Source organism: Sapajus apella, unplaced genomic scaffold (assembly GCF_009761245.1).
Source record: "Sapajus apella isolate SASKATOON/1434 unplaced genomic scaffold, GSC_monkey_1.0 scaffold55, whole genome shotgun sequence".
NCBI classification, from domain to species: Eukaryota; Metazoa; Chordata; class Mammalia; order Primates; family Cebidae; genus Sapajus; species Sapajus apella.
Window position 1 is genome coordinate 14,787,564 of NW_022436995.1, and position 22,660 is coordinate 14,810,223.

At 55.3% G+C, this 22,660-nt stretch overlaps 1 protein-coding gene across 8 annotated transcripts in view; it reads right to left on the reverse strand.

Moving 5' to 3' along the window:
* The window catches only part of STRA6 (signaling receptor and transporter of retinol STRA6), a 36,175-nt gene extending 14,617 nt beyond the window's left edge, over positions 1-21,558 (reverse strand). For 2 of the 8 annotated variants that reach the window (XM_032244806.1, XM_032244810.1), the window contains exons 1-8: positions 11,433-11,539; positions 11,174-11,314; positions 6,351-6,417; positions 5,937-6,022; positions 4,169-4,308; positions 3,811-3,834; positions 2,469-2,635; positions 582-704 (exon numbers count right to left, since the gene is read on the reverse strand). In XM_032244806.1, coding sequence (XP_032100697.1) covers positions 582-704; positions 2,469-2,635; positions 3,811-3,834; positions 4,169-4,308; positions 5,937-6,022; positions 6,351-6,417; positions 11,174-11,286 — 720 coding nt within the window. In that variant the 5' untranslated portion in view covers positions 11,287-11,314; positions 11,433-11,539. Of the gene's footprint in view, positions 1-581; positions 705-2,468; positions 2,636-3,810; positions 3,835-4,168; positions 4,309-5,936; positions 6,023-6,350; positions 6,418-11,173; positions 11,315-11,424; positions 11,550-11,731; positions 11,872-12,019; positions 12,247-21,451 lie in introns of those variants that run through there. The other 6 variants (XM_032244813.1, XM_032244812.1, XM_032244808.1 and 3 more) reach the window with 6 other exon arrangements.
* Positions 21,559-22,660: the final 1,102 nt, after the last annotated feature.

A 22,660-nucleotide genomic window follows, 5' to 3' on the forward strand; every position in this document is an offset into this window, starting at 1 on the left:
TGAACAAAACAGACACAAAACCATCTGTTCCTCTTTACCCATGCTCTTTCCTGTGCCTTCTCCTTATTCTGTCCTCACTCTGGATTCTCCGTCGTTCAGGCCCTTGCTAAAGTCTACCTCCTCTAGGAAGCCCTCCCAGCCCTCCCATTTATCTGAAATTCTTCAACCATACCCAACCTAGAGTTGATTCATAATGCAGTTCTGCCCTGGGCACTTCCTGAATCATCTCAGTATGTGCAGAACTGGGATTACACACAAGGCTCCAGGCTGTCTCTCCGGCCAGATCTCAGCGTTTCACAGACAGAGCTATGACTCTCCTGTCTTCTGACTCAGTTCTGCTTTGTGGAGTCCCTACTATTCACACAGCTCAGTGTCATGGGTATCTTGGGTGCAGTCTAGGGCCCGGCCCAGCCTTTGCCTGGGGAGGGAGGGCTAAGCAATCACTCAGCAAACATTTTCTGAGCATCTGTTCTGTGCTGGGCCCTACACCAAGCACAGCCATGTATCTGGGACCACAGAAATGGGAGCTTCGGGCTGTCTTGAGTACTGAGGAAGAGCTCATCCCAGGCCTGCCCCTTTACCTTGGGGCCTGCTCCTGTCCCGTGGCCGAAGCTTCTCACCAGCTGCACTGGGTACCAAAGGCTCAGGAATCCGAGGCCCAGCAGGAGAGGCAGGGAGGCCAGCAGGGAGTAGTACTTGTAGACCTGGACGGACAAACACACAGAAGACTACCTTCCATTTTCTTCCCCCAGGCAAGAACCAGAACCCAATGCCCTTCCCACCTCGTACTTGGCCCTGAGAATGGTCTGGGGTGGGGGGTGTGGGGACAAGGGAAGGCTTCAGCACTATGGTTCCCAACCTGCTACCCAGCACAAACCTGCCCACCTCCCCTTCTTGAGCTCTGCAGAGATGCTCATCCCTCCCCCAGGCTCCTGGACCCACACAGGCCTCAGGGCAGCCAAGAGGAGGAGGTCACTTGATCCTCTGATTCTCTCCAGCTCCCACCACATGTCTCCCTGACCAAGGCTGGAATAAGGCCTGGAAGGGACACCACTTTCTGTTTCTGTGTTCCCAGAACATTAGGAACAGTTCTGAAAATCACACCAACGCCTGCCTGTGCCTACATATAGTTTTCAACCTGGGCATCGGGAAAGGCTATGCCCTGCTTCCCAGGGCTGAGGCCTTCCTGGGAGTGGGCCTTTTGTATACTCATTTATTTATCTTTTGGTTCAATATACTTTTATTGAGAACTTAGTATGTACCAGGTTCTATTCTAGGTGGTGAAAAAGAGCCACCAGGTCCCCCTTCTTCTTCTTCTTTTTTTTTTTTTTTTTTTTTAGTGAGACAGAGTCTTGCTCTGTTGCCCAGGCTGGAGTGCAACGGCATGGCCTTGGCTCACTGCAGCCTCCGCCTCCCAGGTTCAAGCGATCCTCCTGCCTCAGCCTCCCTAGTAGCTGGGATTACAGGCACCTGCCACCATGCCTGGCTAATTTTTGTATTTTTAGTAGAGATGGGGTTTCACCAGGCTGGCCAGGCTGGTCTCGAACTCCTGACCTCTTGATCTGCCCACCTCGGCCTCCCAAAGTGCTGGGATTACAAGCATGAGCCACCGCATCCAGCCACCAAGTGGCCCCTATCAAAGCAGCTTCCTAGTCTTTACCTCCACCCAGAGGGATTGGTGTTATCAGCTCCATGGGCGGATGAAGAAACAGTCTAAGAAAGGTGGCACTGTTTCCCCAGGGCACTTGGTACCACCTGGCATCATTTTGTCTGTGTATTGTGTCTCCCCTTCTGGAATGACAGCTCTTGGGAGGCTACGGACTGCGTTTATCTTGTCCACAGCTATAGTCCTGTGCCTGGAAATGTCCCTGGTGCAGGGTATGTGTCTCAGATATGTTGCTGAATGAATGGGTGAGTGAATGAATGAAGAGGTGAAGCTTGATTCACACTCAGGTTGCCTGGCTCTAAAGCCTATACCATCACTCTTTGGGTTCTAGGCTGGACAGCTTCACAGCCCCAGCCAGCAGCCAGTGAACAGGGTTCTGAGGTTCTGGAATCCTCCTCTTAGCCCTCTGAGACCATCTCTGACTCCACACTTGCCAGCTTCCATCTCACTTCGTGTCCATACCCTCTCCAGCCTGATCCCAGGGAGGCTGAGGAATCAATGACACAGGAGTAAGGGGTGGGGGCATTTCAGGCTTTCTCTTCCTCCTACTCTGCCCCCTTCCCCTTCTCTGCCCCCTCCTAGACTGAAACCTTCTGAGGGCTGGGCCCAGGCGCCTTGTTCCCTGCCTCTCCCGCAGAGCAGCCCCGCTTGGAAGGGGCACGTGTTTGAAGGCGTGGAATCCCACATGCAGCGGCAGGCTGCAGGGCCGCCTGTCATAGAATCAGCGCTCAAAGAAGCCCCCTGGTTTGAGCAGGCTGTTCTGTGCGCCCCTCTGCTCTAGGCCATTGTGATCAGCCGTTACCTTGGGAGTGTGGGGACACTCTGCCCTCTGCCAGACCTGGACCCCGAGGTGGGCCCAGGACAGCGTGCTGCCAAGCAGGTGTGCAGCTCTGTGACCAGCCGTGGCACAGGCGGCCAGTGGGTAGTAGAGGGCAGTGTAATAGAGCAGGCCCAGCATCTTCCAGGATCCTGGAAGGTGAAACAAGCAGAGAGACCCATGCTGGAAGGGCAGACATGGGGCCTGCAGTGAGCCCACCCAGGACTCTCTCCTGTCTCCAGCTTCCAAGACATTCAGCATATTCAGTGGGCAAGAGCCGTCGGTTCAAATCCAGGCCTGACTACTGTCAAATCTGAAGAGAGGAAACCCCACAAGTGCCGTGACAGAGGTCTGAAGCCTCAGCCTGTTCTCATATAATATTGATTTAGAAAAGAATTAGAAATGTAGGCACACAGTTATTCCTTTATATAATCATATATAATCTTAGAGTTACTCACTTAGAATCATAAAGATATATACTCAATATAACCTTTGATTTTACTAGTGACTATCGGGGTATGAAGCATGGAACCGAGGTGACATTGTGAACAAAGTGATCCTAAGGCAAGCTGCTCTGAGCCCTCTGTCACGCCCACATGAGGGCTGCTGGAGGGTGCCTCGGCTGGGCGGCAGCGCCAGCGCTGGGAAAGCACCGCTGTTTAGCCAGCTAGGGAAGAAGACGTCCAAAATGGCCAAGACATCTCCTTCCTGGGGAAGTTTGGAGAAAACGCCGCTCCTCCAAGCTCTTGTGGTAGGCCTGATGACTGTCAGGTAGGCCCGCAGACATCCAGGGGCTTAACTATCTCTATGTGATGCTGTGCTCCAGCGGTCATGTTCCATGGCTACTCTCCCACCCTGCTTCTGCACCTGGTTTCCCTTTTTCTCGGAAGATCAGAATTAATAATAGTAACATAATCTTAGTGTCCTTGATATTTTTGACAAATATGCGAAGAGCGCTGACGCATTAGCTTTTTCCCTTGCCTCGGCTACTCGAAAGTCTTGGGACCCCTGTCACCAAGACACGTAATTTACCTGACCCTGTCACTGACCACCAGTACCTCACCCTGCCTTCCCTGCTCACTGCTTTGTACTCAATAAAAGTCAGAGCGTCCAGGAGCTCGGGGCCACTGCTGGACTCCGTGCTTTGGCTGGTAGTGGACCCCCGGGCCCAAACTCTCTTCGCTATCTCTGTGTCTGTGTCTTTTATTTGTACAGTTTCTCATCTCTGCACGAGCAGGGAGGGGCTCAAAGGACCCTTTAGGACCCTACACAACTCTGTGACTCTTGGTCAACCCTTGGTCAACTCTGTGACACTTGGTCAGCTTACCTCTTGGAGCCTCAGTTTTCCCATCTGTAAAATGGAAAAAAATCACAGTATAGTAGTACAGGCAAAATGACAAGGTGTACACATAATGCTCAGCATGGTGCCTGAGGAAATATTCAATTTAAGATGCTATTTCCTTGGCCCTCAGTTTCTCCACTGCAAAATGGGGCTAATATGCATACTTTGTGGCGTCGCCGTAAAGACTGGATGATCTGAAGAGGTCATGTCTCAGGAGAGCAGCCCATCTCATTGACAGCTGTTCCTGTTACCCTCATTTCCTTGAGCCAAGCTTAAAACTCCAAGACCCCACCCTATCCCCATCCCATCACACCAACTCCAAGACCTTGGGGGCAGTGCGTACCTGGGCTGGGTGGCGAGGTGAGGGTCAGGAAGGGCAACGGGTCTTCGTCGGGGAGCAGCAAACACAGGGAGCTGAAGAGGACCATGAAGACAGCAGCAGGCACTGCCTGGGGCCTGTCCGCAGCCAAGAAATCCACAGGGCTAGCACAGAGGCAGGGACAGGGCAGGAGGGAGTTGCTCAGCCCCTGCACCCCCCTTACCTCCAGGCTGTGTTCCATAAACCTAGGAGGTGGAGTCAGTCCCACTTTCTGGTTGGGGGAGTCCCCTTCATTCATTCATTCCATAGATATTAGTGGAGTGCCTCTTATGTACCAAGTCCCGAGCCCTTTGCTAAAGGGACTTGGGATACACGTGCAGTGGGAACAAGCCCTAGGACTGCTCTCTCCGCCCATCCTGGAAGCTCCAGGAAGCAGCCACCTCCACATTAACTGGTATGTCTGTCTGGGCTGGCAAACCTTCAGAGAACTCAGCGAGTCATAACATCCTTGTACGACGGCCACCACCCTGGGCTGGGTGTGGAGCCGGGGCAGAGGGCAGACAGCGGGCACAGCTGTCCCAGGCATCACCCCTCTGGGCTCAGGGCAAGCCACTCAGACCCTCGGCTTTTGCACTGCAGCTTGCACTCATGCTCTGAGAGCTTCATTCTCCCTCAAGCACCCCCCCAGCCAGGGTAAGCTCTTTTCAGGGCCACCTGGAGACCCTAGGCTGGTTCCCCACAAAACCAGCACAGCAAGACCTGCCTCGGTACAGTCTGGGTCTGGGATGCGAAGCTGTCTATACCAGGGAGACACCCATCACCTGCCCCAACCCTCTGGTCTCTCGTGACCAGCCTGCCCAGCCCCATCTCTTCAGGATCATGCCTGTCCCAGACTCTGGGGTCACAGGGTTGAAGGAGACAGGAAAAGAAAGTTCCAGTTAGGCCAGGCGCGGTGGCTCATGTGTGCAATCCCAGCACTACGGGAGGCTGAGGCAGGTGAATCATGAGGTCAAGAGTTTGAGACCAGCCTGCCCAACATAGTGAAACTGTGTCTCTACTAAAAATACAAAAAAATTAGCCGGGCATGGTGGTGGGCGTTAATCCCAGCTACTCAGGAGGCTGAGGCAGGAGAATTGCTTAAACCCAGAAGGCGGAGGTTGCAGTGAGCCAAGATTGAGCCACTCCAGCCGGGGCAACAGTGCAAGACTCCATCTCAAAAAAAGAAAGAAAGAAAGAAAGAAAGGAAAGAAAGAATGAAAGAAAGGAAGGAAGGAATGAAGGGAGGGAGGGAGGGAAGGAGGGAGAGAGGGAGGGAGGGATGGAGGGAAGGAAGGAAGGAAGGAAGGAAAGAAAGAAAGAAAGTAAGTTCCAGCTATAGGGGATAGAGGTCAGTTCCCATAAATCTGCCTTCAAGCATTAGGGTCCAGGTGATACTCTCAGGGAAGGTGAGGGTCAAGATGGTGTTGGGATGGTCACGGTCAGTCCACACATGAAGGGCCGGCTGCCTGAGAAGCTATACTCTGAAGCTGGGTCCCGTCGGGCTTGTTTCCCTAGGGCCTGGGTTGGAGTCCTTTCTCCCAGGCGGGCTTGAGCGAGTCCCTCCCCCTTCCTCTGGGGGTCCTGACTAAACCCGGAGACCTGGGTGGAGATGAGGAAAGCCCCAGGCAGAGGCAGGCAGGGGTGACATTGAAGCCAGAGCTGCCTTCTAGGTACCTAACAAAGCACCCACCCTCCCAGAGTGACCCTGTCAGCTGGGCCCCCTGAGTAGGGGTGCCCAGGCCATGGCACCAACCTGGGCAAGCGGGGCCGGCCACGCACACAGTCAGGCCAAAGCTGGCGGCGCCTCACCAGCATGGCCAGGAGCAGCAGCACGAGGATCTGAAAGGAGAGCACAGAGGAGAGCTTGCCGTGCCCAGGCCTCCCGTGAGGGTCTGAGTGTGAGGGCCTGGACTCAGACCCCAGGACATCCTCTGCCTGACCAGTGCACACTCACGTGGCATCTTGGGGACTGGTCAAGAGGTGACAGACACCTGGGAGGTAGGACTTGCTTCCTGGTTTGGGCCCCCAAGCTGAGAGAACTCCCAGATAGCTCCCCCAAACCAGGATCTCCCAGGGCCCCCCTTCACCAGCCCCAGTGGAGAACCCAGGTCCCACTGCCCAGGCTGGCAGCAGCTTGCAAGCCAGGTTCAACTTGGGTGGGACTCACTGACAGCGAGGCCAGGCAGGCGTGGTACAGGCCGGGTGGTACGCTGGTGTGGCAGGAGGGCACTTCCCTGCAGAGCAAATGAAGGCTGGGTCAGGCCTGCGTCAGGCCCCTGTGGGTGTGTAGATGGGTCTGGGATTCAAGACTGTCCACACTGAGGCAACCCTCTGATGCCTCCTACACAAGCCTTCCCAGCCTCACCTTCTCAGGGTCATTCTGGGGCCCTGGTGTCCCCGTGATGTGCGGCCCCACGCCAAGCTCTGGAGTTATAGGACTAAGGAGACAGGAGGCTCCCGGGGAAAGCTCAGTGGACTGGCTTGGTCTGATCACTTCTTTCTTTTTCTTTCTTTCTTTCTTTTTTTTTTTTGAGACAAGGTCTTGCTCTGTCACCCAGGCTGGGGTGCAGTGGTTCGATCGCAGCTCATTGCAGCCTCAGCCTCCAGGGCTCAAATGATCCTCCAGCCTCAGCCTCCTGAGTAGCTGGGACCACAGGTGTGCACCACCATGTCTGGCATTTTTTTTTCTCTATTTTTAGTAGAGACAGGGCCTCACCATGTTGCCCAGGCTGGTCCTGCATTCCTGAGCTCAATCAGTCCTCACTCACACCTCAGTCTCCCAAAGTGCTGGGATTACAGGTGTGAGCCACTGTGCCCAGCTGAGTGCTTATTCTTGCTCACCTAGATGCTTCCTGTCCTTCAAGGCCTCCCCTCTCCAGGAAACCCCTCTGACTGCTCCTGGCCTCACAGATCTCTTCTCAGAACTGCGGTTGAACACATGACCTGGGTCAAGCAGTCAAGAGTTTGGCCCTCTGCTTTGCCCTCTGCCTGCTGCCATCTGAGACTGGCCTGTGACTAAAATGATCTCCCATGGTCCCCCTCTTTTCCCGCTTCCGTCTCATTGACAGCGTCCATGGACAGCCATGCAGGTTGCCCACTGCACAAAGATGCTCAGCCAAGGGGTCAAGTGTGGTCTGAGATCCAGGCCATGCTGCTCACCAAACCCAGCACCTGCTGAGTTGAATGCACCTAAGTGGGGATCCCGTTTTCCAGTTCCACAGAGGCTCCCTATGGCCTGGCAGAGGTCCTGCGCACACCCTGGCTGAGCACAGAAGTGAGCCCACGGTGGAGACAGAGGCCACTATAGACGGTGAAACCCTCCACTTCCTTGGCAGAATCATGCGGCAGAGAAAGGGAGTGAGGCAGGAGTTCTGAGCCCTAGCCCTGGGACAGCAGGCAGAACTGGGTCCCTAGGGAGCAGTGGAGCTCTGGGTTTTCCCAGCTTGGGCCTGGGAGAGCCAGAAGGGAGGATGGCAGCATGGGTGAGGCTGGTGGGGTCTGGTGGTCGAGGGCCTGAGATAGAGCCTGGGCTGCAGCCAGTCCCTGCCTGCCCAGAGGGTTCAGCCACCCGCCGGCGCACCCTCCACTGTGTGAAGGGAGGCATCAAGGCTGTATTATACAGGGGAGCTCAGAGCCCTGGGACCCTCTGATGGGTCAGCTCGGTCTGTGAGCGGTGGGAAAGAAATCAGTCACTTGGTGGAAAGGCAGAATAAGTCAGCTCTGGGCAGCTTCTTGGCCAGGAAACCAGCCTCTTCCCAAAGTGTGACTGGGCTCCGGAATAGCTGCCACACAGGGGGCAGGTTCCCATGTGGGCACTCAGTCTCAGGCTTCCCACCTGCCGCCCCGAGACCTCTCACTCCAGTGTGCAGGGCAGCCCTCCCTCGAAGCCTGCATCTCCCCGCCTGACTGAGTCCTGCTCTACCCTGGACACCTGGGCCCAGCAGGGACTTGGCAAACTGTCCCTGGAGTATTTTGACCATTTTCTTAGGAACCCCACCCCAAGCTACCCCTACCACCAGAAACGCCCTCCAGAGCCCTGCCTGGGGGAGCTCCTGGCCCTTTCTGTACCACCTGAGGTCCCCATCCAACCCCTCAGCTCAGTGTGAGAGGTCAGATGGGGACGTCAGGTGGCACAGTAATGAGCAAATGTTTGGCTAGTGGCTTGTGGGCCCATGTTTTGTGCCATTGGACAGGCAGGATGGCATAGATACAAAGACCTCAGGGAGGGGGGTGAGCTTGATCCTGGGACAGGCACAAGCAGGCGCTGAAGGACACAGAGGAAGAACTTTGAGCAAGAGGAGGTGGTATCTGATTGGAGTTTAAAAGATGGTTAGTGGCTGGGCGCAGTGGCTCATACCTGTAATCCCAGCACTTTGTGAGGCCGAGGCAAGCAGATCACCTGAGGTTGGGAGTTCAAGACCAGCCTGACCAACATGGAGAAACCCCATCTCTACTAAAAATACAAAATTAGCCTGGTGTGGTGGCGCACACCTGTAATCCCAACTACTCAGGAGGCTGAGACAGGAGAATCTTTTGAACCCGGGAGGTGGAGGTTGCAGTGTGCCAAGATCATGCCACTGCACTCCAGCCTGGTGACAAAGCAAGACTCTATCTCAAAACAACAACAACAACAAAAATTCAAAAAAATTAGCCAGGCCATCATGGTGGGCGCCTGTAATCCCAGCTACTCAAGAGGCTGAGGCAGGAGAATCGCTTGAACCTTGGAGGCGGAGGTTGCAGTGAGCTGAGATCGCGCCACTGCCCTCCAGCCTGGGCAGCATGAGCGAGACTCCATCTCAAAAAATAAATAAATAAAAGACAGTTAGCAGCTCTTCAGGCAAAGAATGGGAACAGCAGCTCCAGGTGGAGGGAACAGCGTGAGGAAGCAGAGGGGCAGGCGACAAGCAGCATGGATGGGGCCGGGCAAGACTTCCAGGTTGATTGCAGCCCAGAGGTCAGGTGAGATGAGGTTGCAGCAAGCATGGGAGGCCCTGGGAAGCCACTGAGGGTGTCTGAGCCATTGAGGGTTCTGACCACCTGTTCCGGATTTTAGGAAATTTCTGTGGCTGATTCCACTGCTCATCCACCCCAACTCCAGCCTGAGAGTGCTGGGCACTGGGCACTCCAGAGCTCTTCAAAGCTCTGATGCACCATGTGCCCCGGGCGTCTGACTCACACAGACAGAGGTGAACCCAAGTTCATCTCCTTGGGATTTCCCTGAGCTCCCAATTTTCTGTTCCTGCCTTTGGGGGCAGGGGGGTGGTGGGAGGCTCAGCTTGGTTTGGCTGAGTAAGTAGATTCAAACAAATCTCTTTATTCTTATGGGTGCCATGCCCTGCAGTGGGAGAAAGGAGCTGAATCTTCTAGATGTTACACACATGGGACGGGACTCCTCATCACCCAGTGCCTGACATACACATAACTTTATTCTGAGACTACAACTGCAGAGCAGGCTGCAGGCACCTGGCCCCTGGCCAGTGCCTGGGCCCTGAGGCTCCCCAGGACACAGCTTCCGATTAGAGCCTTCACCTAGGTCAGAGGCCATCCTCATGGGTTCCTGGGCCTCTCCCCATTCTGGTCCCGCGCAGCCCACACAAACACAGCAGGACGTGCCGAGCCCGCGGTGGGGAGCATGCCTTGGCTGAGTGCAGGCTAGCTTCCAGGTGGTCAGAACCCTGAGTCCTGCAAACAACAGCTTCTTCCCCCAGGCCTGGGTGGAGCTCCCAGCCCCTGGGGAGGCACGCAAGGATTTTTCCTTCTCAAGTTTCAGGTTTTGATGGAGAACAGATGTGCACATATCTGGCTCAGCAATCCCCAGCCTCACCTTTCCTCTTCTCCAAACCAGAGCAGGGAGGCAGGGGATGGGCCAGGCCCGGGAACAACAGGGGAGAGAGCTGGCTCTAATCCTCCACAGGCAAGACATCCTGGCAGGACGTGGTGGACACAGAAGGCCCAGCTCCTCCACTAGGGTGCCCAGACTAAACCCCGATAGAATGGATCTGGACGAAGCAGTTGTGGCTGGGTCCTCAGGCCACCCGGGGGCAGGCCGCCTCCCCAGTCCCTGGGCTGGCCTGAGCACTCTTGCTAAAGGGAATAGGCTCTCCTCATCCTCTGAGACCATCCAAAGACAACAAGCATGCACATTTCCTCCATGACTTCTCCCCAGGCTTTCTCCCTTGGGTTCTCTGCCTCCCCGGAGTCCCCCAGGCTGTCCAGAGAACCTGACACTTGGAAACACCACATCCAAATGCTCGGGGCAGCGACCAGTAACCCCTCGAAGGCAGGTCTGCTTGCTTTGACTACTCCCAGAAGCTTCCCCATCCTGGCTATGGGCCAGAATCACCCAGGGAGCCATCCCTGTGGATCTGAGGGATCTGAATCCACAAGGCTAGGGCCCAGGAATCTGCATTTTTAACACATCACACAGGTGCTTTTTAGGTGATCAGCCTGAAGTATCTTGGTTTTTTTTGTTTTTTTTTTTTTTTTTTTTTTTTGAGACAGAGTCTATCTCTGTTGCCCAGGCTGGAGTGCAGTGGTACGATCTCAGCTCCCTGCAACCTCCACCTCCCAGGTTCAAGTGATTCTCCTGCCTTGTCCTCCCAAGTAGCTGGGACTACAGGTGCCTGCCACCACGCCCAGCTAATTTTTGTATTTTTAGTAGAGACGGGATTTCACCGTGTTGGCCAGGCTGGTCTTGAACTCCTGACCTCGTGATCTGCCCACCTCGGCCTCCCAAAGTTCTAGGATTACATGCGTGAGCCACCGTCTTAAGCATCTTAACAGCAGGGTGAGGGGTGCTGTTTTTCTGTACCAGATGCAGAGACTGAATGGGCCCCAGAGAGGCTCTGACTTGCCCAGGGTCACACAGCAAACGAGTGGCAGAGCCAGTCCTAGCAGCTGCTGCCCAGGAGCTGCCCCCTGGCCAATTGCAACCTCTGCCACACCCCATTCTGCCGGCTGACAGAGTGAGGTGGGGGATCCCACACTTACCCCTCTGGCTGGAGCTCCTCGCCCCCCTGGGGCTCATCGATGTACCAGCTGCCATAGGAGTCGTCTTCTGTGGCCCCGGGGGAGGTCTGGTTCCCTGCTGGCTGGGACGCCATTCTCCGGCCCCTCTCTTTTGACCCCAGACTAGAGGAAAAAAAGCCACTACAGATGTGAAAAGAGGCTTAAAAGAGAGAGGGAAAAAAAAGACCGAAAACCCAAACAAAGAAACATTTCTCTTTAATCCGAAAGGTTACTTTCTTACTTTTAGCTCTCTGGGAAAAGCCCGTCTGGGACTGAGGGCCTGAGCAAGCTGGCACAGGAGGAGGAGAGGGCCTCTCGTGTCCCCTCCTCCCTTCCCGCCCATCGCACCGGCCCTACAGAGATAGTTGTCCCCTTGGGGCCCCGGGGCTCCTGCTGGTGCATCTGTCTGTCTGACCCACCTCCAGCAGGCGTTTGTTCCAGGGACCATTTTCAAAGAAGCCTTGCCCAGTCTGAGCTGCCTGCAGAGACGCCTCTTCCTTCCCCCTCCCCAAGCCCACCTAGACAGACCCACAGACACACCAGAGGGCGGCCCAGGGAGGAAGGAGCTGCAGAGATGAGCCGGTAGGCAGGCCACGGGCCGTTCCACACTGCAGGCCTGAGCCCTCCCAGCTGGACTCCCTTGAGCCCCTCCCCCAGCCTCAGCCTCCCCTTTCTGGCCCCTTTGGGCCTGGGCGATGGAAACACACCATAATCCCTGACAAAGCCCCCCTGCTGGGGGAGGAGGCCCCAGCACCATTGGCAGCCTGAGCCCTGCAAGGGTGTGGCCAGGAGCCGCCCCCACCCCCGCACCTGACTTGGCACACATACCTGCCTTCAGCGCCTGCCCCAGAGCTCCCACGCCTCCGCCCGCCACCTCTGCAGTGCCCCACACAGACAGGAGTCCAGCAGACAGCCACCACCGCGGGAGACCCACGGCTGGGGCTGGGCTGGGGCAGAGGCAGGGAGGGGGTGTCTGTCTGTTCCTTCTCCTAGGATTTCCATGAAGGAGGCAACATGTGTCTCACTGGTAAACCCTTTTTGTTCCTACAACTTGATTTCACAAGGAGATAACTCACCCCCACAAGGCGGAAATCAGCTCTTTAAACACAAACCAGAACCACGGGTAGGCAAGAGGAGCCCCGCCTGCCTCCTGCTCCTCCTGGGTTGAAGTTGAGGGTGAGCAAGGCAAGGTCTGGGCTAGGGTGGAGGACCGCTCCCCATCCTCCCTCCCCAGGAGCAGGACCCCTGCCCCAACCTGAAGGTGGGGGTGAGACACAGGAGAAGGTAGAAAGCAGCTCTCAGGACTCTGTCCCTGGTGGAGGTTTAGGCCCCTGAAACTGTGAGGGTCTCTGTCCTTCTGATACCCTACAAGGGGCTTGGGCTGTGGCCCTACCAGCTAAGACAGTCATTCAAAAGCGCTTTTTTTTTTTTTCCCCTAAAAATAAAGACTGGGTTTCACCATGTTGGCCAGGCTGGTCTCAAACTCCTGACCTCAGGTGATCCACCCGCCTCGGCCTCCCAAAATGCTGGGATTACAGGCGTGAGCCACTGCGCCTGGCCTCAACAGCTTTTTTAAAAAAGACATTCATTTATTCATTCATTCATTCAGCCAGTCAGTCAGTCAGTCAGTCTTTTAACTTAAATTTATTGAACACCTACTACGGGCCAACACTGTTCTAAGCCCTGGGGCATGAGAGATTATAGTTCAGGGGGGCCAGGGCCAGGTAAGTAAATCCCCTCCAAAGCCTGAGGGTTGCAAAGGGAAGCAGAGGTGAGCTGGTCTGTACCATGGGAAACCGAATTTAGTCCAAGAGTATTTGGGGGTAGGGGGAGACTCCTGAAGAAAATAACCATTTCGTGGTGACCCAGAGGGCAGGGGAAAGTCAGCTGAGCAGAGGGTGGCAGGCTCGGGATGGGGGTGGGGTGGGGTGTTCCCAGCAGAGGGAACAGTAAGGGCGAAGTCTCAAGAGTAGACAGGGCTTGAAATCCTGGAGGCTCTCATTCAAATTCCCAAGCCCACAGGGCAGGATTAGGGCCTGAGCTCTCCGCTAGCCTGAGTTCCTCCCCCTTCTTCCCAAATGGCTCTTCTGGCAGGAAGAGAGCTCTGTAGCTCTCCACCATCCCACAGAGGTACCAGCGTCTGCTGACTCAGAGCTGACCCCGAGCTTTATTTGATGTAATGCAGGAGCCCACACTGGCCCTTCTGATCCCAAGGATGCGGGAAGCTTGGCTTCCAGGCCCCTCCCGCCCCTCCTCCTGCCTTCCCCTGATGCACAGCGCCTGACCCTCGGGTAAGACGGACTGCAGAAATTGAGCTTGGCAGAGCCATTGCTTGTTCTGGCGGCCAGTGGTTGTCCGTGGGCCTGTCCTATACAGGCTGCTGCTGTGTCCTGGGGTTCACCAGCTGGGCTTCCCATAGCCCAGCAAGGGGTGTCAGATCCTTACCCTAGGGAGCAACCAACTCCCATCTGATTTTAAATCCACCTCCAACCATCGGAGTCCAGTTCCAGACAGGGAGCCCACTTCCTCTGCAAGGCAGTGGCGTCCGGGCTTAGACGGCCTTGCCAACAGAAACCAGGCTCTTCCTTGAAGGAAGCCCAGCTCTGCCTTCCCCGGGCTGGTTTGGCAGCAAGCAAGATGGGTCAAGCCCCGCACCCCATGGGACCTGATGTGTGATAGGGCCTGGGGGAGATGACTCGAGAGGGGGTGTGAAGTGGGGAAGACAAGAGAGACAGACAGGCGTTGGCTGTTTGAGACAGGGAGGTCAGGGAAGGCCTCACTGAGAGGGTGATATGTCACTGATACCTCAGGGGAGAGAGGGAGGTACCTGGCGGGGTGCTATGTTCATCTGTCCTGCGTTGCTCTAGAGGAAAATGAGACTCCGGGTAACTTATAAGGAAAAGGGGTTTCTGTGGCTCACAGCTCTCCACGCTATGCAGGAAGCAGCATGGCACCAGCATCTGCTTCTGGGGAGGGCCTCAGGAAACCTACAATCGTGGTGGAAGGTGAAGGGGGGTCAGGCAGGACACACGGCTAGTGAGGGAGCGGGAGAGATGCCAGGCGCTTGCAAACAGCCAGCTCTCGCATGAACTGATGGAGCGAGAATTCACTCATTACCGCGCGGAGGGCACCAAGCCATTCAGGAGGGATTCACCGCAATGATGTAAATACCACAAACCAACTTCCAACACCGGGGGTCACATTTCAGCATGAGATTTGGAGGGGACACACATCCAAACCATATCAGGCACTGAGGAAAGGCGATCAGGTTGCCTGAAGGAGGCTTCATCCGCCCAGGGGCTGCAGCCAGGCTGGCAGAACGGGAACCCACCCAGCCCAGGCACAGTCCCTTCCCCGTCCCCCCCGGAGAGCCCAGTGCCAACAAAACCACCTCCCTCCTCTTGGGGAGACGCAGAGGCCACCAAGGGAGGCCCAACACAGAGGAGAGGAAATGGCGAATTTTGTCCTTTTCCCCTGGGTGGCCTAGCAAGCAGAGGGCAGCCTTGTGCCCGGTGATTTGGCCAGGGCAGGGCTGGAAGGTCCAGAGGTGAGGGCCAGGTTTCTGCATGGCAGTGGAGAATGCCTGCCTGGGGAGGCCATCTAGCTGGATTTGAGCCCTGGGACTGGCTGTGTGGCCTTGAGTGAGTTTTTTCCCCTCTGTGGGTCTCACCAGCCTGTGTCAAATCATCATGGCGCCACCCTCCACCCCAACACCAGTCACCAATTGTAACAAGAAGGTCAAAACCACAGAGAGTGGCGTGACTTCCTAGGTGCCCCCATTGCCTCCCACCTGCCCCCCCGGCCCCCTGCTCCCCTGCCCAGTTTGGTGGGGGCAGGGGGGCAGGCTGGGTTGAAGATCCATGGAGAGTGGGTGGCCAAGTAGCTCACGCTGCAAGTCTGAGCGCACTTCTTGAGCCCAAGTCACCTCCTCAGCTTGGGGCTAGAATCGCTTGGAGTTCCTGTCTGCAAAATGGGACACTTGGCTCAGAGCTGTTAGGAAAGATGCCACCTGGCCAGAAGGCAGGAGGCAAGAAGTGTTAGGAAGAGAAGGGTGGTAATGTGCCCCTGAAGAATTTCTCCAAAGGCCTGGGCAGCAGAGTCGAGGGCCTGCTCTCTGGAGCTGGCTTTAAAGGGGCACTGAGGCTGGGCATAGTGGCTTACACCTATAATCCCAGCACTTTGGAAGGCCAAGGGGGGGGTTGGATCACAAGGTCAGGAGTTCAAGACCAGCCTGGCCAATATGGTGAAACCCTGTCTCTATTAAAAATGCAAAAATTAGCTGGGCATGGTGGTGGGCACCTGTAGTCCCAGCTCCTCGGGAGGCTGAGGCGGGATAATTGCTTGAACCCAGGAAGCGGAGGTTGCAATGAACCAAGATCGTGCCACTGCACTCCAGCCTGGCAACAGAGCGAGACTCTGTGTCAAGAAATAAAAAATGAAATAAAGGGGCACTGATACCCAGGAAGGTCCAGTCCCGCCCTCAGGAGGGGAAAAGCCTGAGGAGTGAGGAGGAGAAGGAGGAAATGGCTTGGGCAGTCTCAGAGGCTCCCTGGAGGAGGGGGCCGGGAGCGGGGCCCTGAAGCCATGGAAGATCTGGAATGGTAGCAAGAATGAATCTACCCGTGTCTCAGGAGTGCCAAGAAAGGAAGTCTGAGAGGCAAGGAGGGAGTAGTGTAGGGGTCAGAGCAGGGCTGCCTCGCTGTGGCCAACATGAGCTCACGTGGGCGCTCGGGTGAGGCTGATGCCAATATCCAAGGAGCAGCTCAAGCCAGCAGGGCTCCCGACTGGGCACAGAATGGTGGGTGGCTAAGCCCTGCTCACTATGGGAGGAGGTCCTAAAAGCTTCTGGACTCTGAGCCAATGAAAGCCATCTGCCATTTGGGCTTGGCACAGAGCTGCTATGCCCCTCGGATGGAGTTGGCCCATGAAGGCCTTCGGACAGGATTTCCTTCCTCTCATGTTTTTGTTCAAGTTGATTAAACCTGAGGAATGTTTGCACCCAGGAACAGAGGCCCCCAAGCACGCTTTCGGCAGCCTGTGATTATCAAATCCTCAAAGGGCAAAGTCCTCAGCTTAGAAGAAGCTAACAGCAGGCCAGAAGGAATGCGGAAGGCCGGCAGCATCCCCAGAACCTCAGAAACGTCCCCCCAAAGACTCCCAGATCTCCCAGAGCACCTCTGGAATCTCAGCAACATTCCTGAGTTTCGGCGATGCCCTAAAAACCCCCGCAACCTCAATATTGCCCCCAAGAACCCCCAGACCTTCGGTAACATATCAGAACCACTACAAGACCTCAGGACACTCAGACGCTGGCAAATCAAGCACAGATGGAAACAAGATGTTCAAAAGCCTGTGAACTTTTGAAGAAAGCCCAGAGACCCCCGTTGCTCTCCACCCTGCCATCTCAGCAGCAAACCCAATAGTTCTACAACACTCAAACCTCAGGAACACCCTCAACTCCCCCAGCACAGCAGAGAACGCCCAAGAGAGGGACTTCGGTCCAGGAGTCGGGGGACGGCCACTGTGCCCACCTGTGCAGCCCAGTCCTCTTGAGAACCCATGAATAAGCAGCTGAGAGAGTGAACCTCATGCAGACCCGTGAGCTCGGGGAGTGCTCTCAGCGACGAAGCACACTCACACACCCATCCAACTGCCCCTCGCACATGCATGTGCTTAATTCTGCCACCAGACCAAGTCTGACACAGTGGGCTGGAAAGCAGTGTCGCTGGCTGCCGTGCTCACGGCAGGAAGAGTGCGGATGGCTGTTCATCTCCTGTCGCCTGTCTACCTCCCACCTCCCCTGCCATGTGGGAGGGTCAGAAGCACCATCTGATGGGCCCTTCCTGCAATTCTCATGCCCCCCTCACCAACAGCATCATCATCACAGAAAGGATTTAGACCCAGGCTGCTCTGGTATGCGGGTGGACGCTGGTGAGGAGGAGGAGGGGAGCTGGCTGTTCCAGGTGAGCAGTGTGTTCTTTCCCTCACAGAGGGCTAGGCTAGTACTGACCTGGAGGAGGGAAGGCAGATGTCTGCTCAGGACAAAGGTAGCCTTCTTACTCTAACAGAGTAGTGAGGCCGCCATCAAGGGAGGCAATCAAGAAGAGGCTGTCAACATCAAGATACAATAGAGGGCTTCCTGCCTTCAAAGGAGAGCTGGGCAAAAGGCCATGAAGATTCCCCAGCTATCAGAGCCCCACATTCTCCCTTCCCAGCACATTCCTCCCTGGGGTGGTATCACCATGGTGTAGCCGTGAGATGTAGGCTTTGTGCTGCCCTCCTTCCCCACTGAGGACACTGACTGCTGGGCAGATCCCCTGACTTCTCCCTCCTTGTTCCCCTGCTGACCACAGGACAGGGCTCTCCACCAACCTTGTGCCCACAGGCCGTCAGACACAACTCAGACAGGACTCTGTGGATGTCTTCCAGCCTTTGAAGCTCCCACCAGCCCCCCAGTGTCCCCTGAGGGCAGCCTTCCCCAGGTCTCCAACCTTATTCATCAGAATTGCTCCAGTCCATCACTGGGCTCACTTCCTGCCCCAGGCCCTGATTCCTGCTCATTCCCCACCCCCCAACCCCAACCCCAACCCCATGTGCCTTCTCCCTGTCCCCCAACCTGTTCCAATCCTACCTGGCCTCCCAGGCTTGGCTCCAGCCTACCACCAACCAGGCACTCCCCTGACCTCTTCCTTCCTTGTCTCTTTCTTTTCCTTTATTGATCGCTCTGGGAAACTTGTCCCTCCAGGCAAGCAGGGTGCTCCCAACACGGGGCCTCCTCCTCTGAGCCCCGCAGCAGCTGGGCTGAGATCCTAGAGGGGTGGCTGGTTGTGTGGTCTCGGCAGCTGGCCTTGAGCAGGGTCCCCAGCACCTGCTTTAAAAGGTGTTTGATCTGCTCCTCCCGGAAGGCGGGCAGCTCGCTCCTTCCCCAGTCTGGCTCTGCCCCTCCTCCTGCCCTCACAGACCTCCTGCCTGTGATTCCAGGATCAGAGGAGCCCACCCCCACCCCCATCTCCAGCTCAGGCCCAGAGCAGGGGTTGGGGCCCCACACAACACACAGGGCAGCTTGTCTCCAACGCTAGAGCCTGTCCACACCCCCAAACCATTTGCCCGAAACTTGATCTCCTTGGCCCTCAGAGTCACCTCGGTGGAGAAGCCTGCACAGGGCTTTGATGGCTGAGTTTCCCCAGCTGTGGCCTTAGAGAAGCTCAGGAACCCCCGACTTACCCCCATTTGTCACCATCCATCACTCCCAGGGGGCCACTGGAACCACCAGCTCGGCTTTTAATAACCGAGTCCGCATCCTGCTGCTGCCCAGCTGGGCTGAGGGCCCTGACTGCAGCTAAGGGGAGTCATCATGGGGCTTTGGGGCTGGAATTCCAGGTATGATGTATTCTGGGGTGGGGGGAGTAAAAAAGGTCCCCTCGGAGCTTTCTCTTCTACTTCTGATGGGGTTCTGGGGTCCTGCTCTTTGCCCCAAGGCTGCAGGACTATCGGCTGCATCCCCCTTCACCTGAGTACAGACTCACCCTGCTCCTTCCTCCCCTTCCTAGACGGGGTGTCCTGCCGGTTGCAGACAAGATTGGAGAAGGAAACAGATGGCACTCAGAGAAGGCTCCAGCTAGGTGCTGTGGCAAGCTGGGCGGGGAGGGAGTAGATAAAGTCCGGGGCAAGAAGCCGGGCCCTAAATTCTCAGAAGAAGGGCCCTGGAGAGGCAATCTCTTCTTCCTTGAAGGACAAAGGGAGTAACATCTATAAAACGGTGGCGTCACATAGAGACCGCAGGCTTTTGTTTGTGAAATTGTCTTCCACTGATAGTGAAAGACCCCGGAAGAGAGGAATTATGAGGGGGACGAAGCCAGAGCAAGGCCTGCCCAGGGGAAGACAGGGAGAGACAGAGCAGCTCAAGCCGAGACGGAAGCAGCCCGCCAGCTTGGATCTGACCGCCACGTTGCCCGCGGAGAAAAGGATTTTTAGTTGGAAAGGGTTAAACCCACATAAAGAGAAAATTAACTTTTGGCACGCTCTTAGGAATCCATTCCCAAGGAATGCCTGCGTGTGTACATATACAGAGACAAAATTCCCACGGCCATTTGCAATGGCAAAAATAATTGGCAACAAGCCCAGTATCCAGCCATAAATGCTGATAAGTCGGCACGCTGAAGTACCATTTTGCTGATAAAAAGGATGAGGTAATCCCCTGTGGACTGACGCGACAGAACCTCCAAGACATATTGCCAAGTAGCGGTAACCAAGAAAGTAAGTTGCTGAACAATACATAAATCGTGATCTCATTTTATGCTTCTTGAACTAGGTAGACATATGTGTATGTATGTGTGTATACATAAAAAGTGAATCTGGCAGACGCACAGCAAACTGTTCACAGCGGTTACACTTGGGGGAGGGATGGATTTTGGAGAATGAAGGAGGATTTTTCACTTGTTTGAAATGGATATTTTAAAACTCATATTGCATGTGTAATTCTTTTTAAATAAGCTGCTGTGAGTAAGGAGCTGTGAAGGCATCACTGAGCTGTGTGAAATTGATTCCGGCCCCAGCCCAGTATTGCACATTTCCCAGTCTCCCTGGAAGCTAGATGCAGCCCTTAGGCTAAGTATTGGCCAGTGACTTGGAAAAAGAGTGCTGAGCATGACTCCCAGGATGTGCTCTTAAAAAGAGAGGTGTTTTCTTTACCACTTCCTCCTTCTAGCTGGCTGAAAAGCAGCTGTGAAAGCTGGTTCTCAGGCAGCCATCTTAGACTATGAGGTAGAAGTCGTGAGTTAAGTAGAACAGAGCAGTAAGTTAGTGGCAAAGACAGAGCCTTAGCTAAGGCCAGAGTATAAGGCTGAAGGAGATTTCTGCTGTACCCAAGACTCCATCATATCCACAGGAAACTTAACCCCAGAGAGGCCACATGGTGTACCAGGGTCAGTGACTGACATAGGGGGAGTTTTGCCAGAGATTCCCCACCACCACTACCGCCCCCACCCACCATATAGACAGATCCCCCACCACCACTACTGCCCCCCCAGACACACACACAGATTCCCCACCACCAGCACCGCCACAGGCACGTCCCCCTCCCACACACACACAGAGCTCACTGCGTTTCCTCCCGGAACGAACATTCCTTCCTAGAGCTCGGACTGCGTTTTATTCTACGGCTGGGACACACCTCTCAACATCCCGCCTGATAAGAACTCAGCGGAACCCCTGCCCACTGCTGGGTCTGTGTGTCAATTATCTGCTCCTGGCCTTTTTCTTTCTGTCTGGTTGTCCTCCCGTCTGCCTTTCTGCCCAGTCCATCGGCCTCTGCCTGTCCCTCATATGCCACTCTCTGTTTCACCCTCTCTGTGACTTAGTCTCCCTCCTTTCCTTCTGTCCATTTTTTTTTTTTTTTTTGAGACGGAGTTTCGCTCTTGTTACCCAGGCTGGAGTGCAATGGCGCGATCTCGGCTCACCGCAACCTCCGCCTCCTGGGTTCAGGCAATTCTCCTGCCTCAGCCTCCCGAGTAGCTGGGATTACAGGCACGCACCACCATGCCCAGCTAATGTTTTGTATTTTTAGTAGAGACGGGGTTTCACGGTGTTGACCAGGATGGTCTCGATCTCTTGACCTCGTGATCCACCCGCCTCGGCCTCCCACAGTGCTGGGATTACAGGCGTGCGCCGCCGCGCCCGGCCTGTCCGTTCTTTCTCCATCTAACTGTGTTTCCATCGCTCTCAGCCGTTTCCTTTTTGTTCCTCTCTCCTCCTCTTTGTTTTGCTCCCCGCTCCCCTGTCTGGCTGTGAAGTTTGTGTCTCTCCTCTTAAAGGTTTTAGACAGTACCTTTTCTTTTCTTTCTTTCTTTCTTTTTTTTCTCTTTTTTTGAGATGGAGTCTTGCTCTGTTGCCCAGGCTGGAGTGCAGTGGCGCGGTCTCAGCTCTCTGCAACCTCTGCCTCCCAGGTTCAAGCGATTCTCCTGCCTCAACCTCCCAAGTAGCTGGGATTACAGATGCCTACCACCACACCTGGCTAATTTTTGTATTTTTAGTAGAGACAGGTTTTCACCATGTTGGCCAGGCTGGTCTTGAGCTCCTGACTTCGTGATCCACCCACCTCAGTCTCTCAAAGTGCTGGGATTACAGGCATGAGCCACCACGCCCGGCTGGCAGTACCTTTTCTAAGCTAGTCCCGGCCGTGCCTAAAGCTCTGATCTTGGGCCTTGTCTTGTGCTGACTCCATGCTGCCCCTGCCCGCTCCTGCCTTCTTTCCCTCCTTACCTGCTCTGTCTGTCCCCAGTGCGGCAGGATGGCTGGCGCTGGTCTCGGGATCCACAGAGTCTACAGGGCCCTGGGCTTGGACACTGTCTCAGGGCTTTGTGCCCTCAGAGCCTAGTAGAGCAGCGAAGCGACTGGGCACATGAAGGCAAAGGTCAGTGCTGTTGGCCAGTAAGGCTACCCTCTCCCTCCTGCCACACCAGGAACTTTAGCCCCTCCAAGGCAAGGCTGGCAGAGTGGGGCTGGCAGGGCAAGCCCAGGGATCACGGGTGCTGCCCCAGCTCCCCTCCTCCTGCTCAGGGCAAAAGGACTTGAGGGATGGCCCAAGACTCTCCTGACAGTGCTCAGTGCTGGATCCTGGAGCAGGAGGCCAAGAGAGGAAAGGTGTGCCATCCGATGGCACTGGCATGGCAGACAGGATCATAGTTACTACTCATGGCGAGAGCTTCAAGGTAGCCAGGCCCCTCGGTGGAAGGAAGAGACCAGGCTTCTAATTTTGTCTTTACTACTTACTAGCTGAGTGACCTCAAATGCAGCCTGCTGGAACTCAGAAGATAACACCCCAAAATGAAAAAAGTGATGGTCTTGACTTCTCCTGCCCTCCTGTCTCTGAGGCCGGTTCTCCCCCAACAGGGATGGACGGAGACACGAGAATCCCTCCTCCGCAAGGCGGCTCATAGAAACTAAAACCCCTTTTCCCCAAAGCCAGCCATAAAGCCTACAAGCTCTCACTTTCCCCCTGATTTCAGTGTAAAAACTGGCCACAGAGAAATTCTCAGGCCTAGGCCCGGCACTGTGGCTTATGCCTGGAATTCCAGCACTCAGAGAGGCGGAGGCAGGTGGATCATTTGAGGTCGGGATTTTGAGACCAGCCTGGCCAAAATGGTGAAACCCTGTCTCTACTAAAAAAAAAAAAAAAAAAAGATAGCCGGGTGGTGGTTGTAATACCAGCTACTTGGGAGGCTGAGGCAGGAGAATCGCTTGAGCTTGGGAGTGTGGGGTGGAGGTTCCAGTGAGCCGAGATCACACCACTGCACTCCAGTCTGGGCAAGTGAGTGAGACCCTGAAGAAAGAAAAAGGAAGGAAGGAAGGAGGGAGGGAGGGAGGGAGGGAGGGAGGGAGGGAAAGAGGGAAAGAGGGAAAGAGAGGGAGAAAGAAAGAAAGAAAGACGAAAGAAAAGAAAGAAAGAAAGAAAAGAAAGAAAGAAAAGAA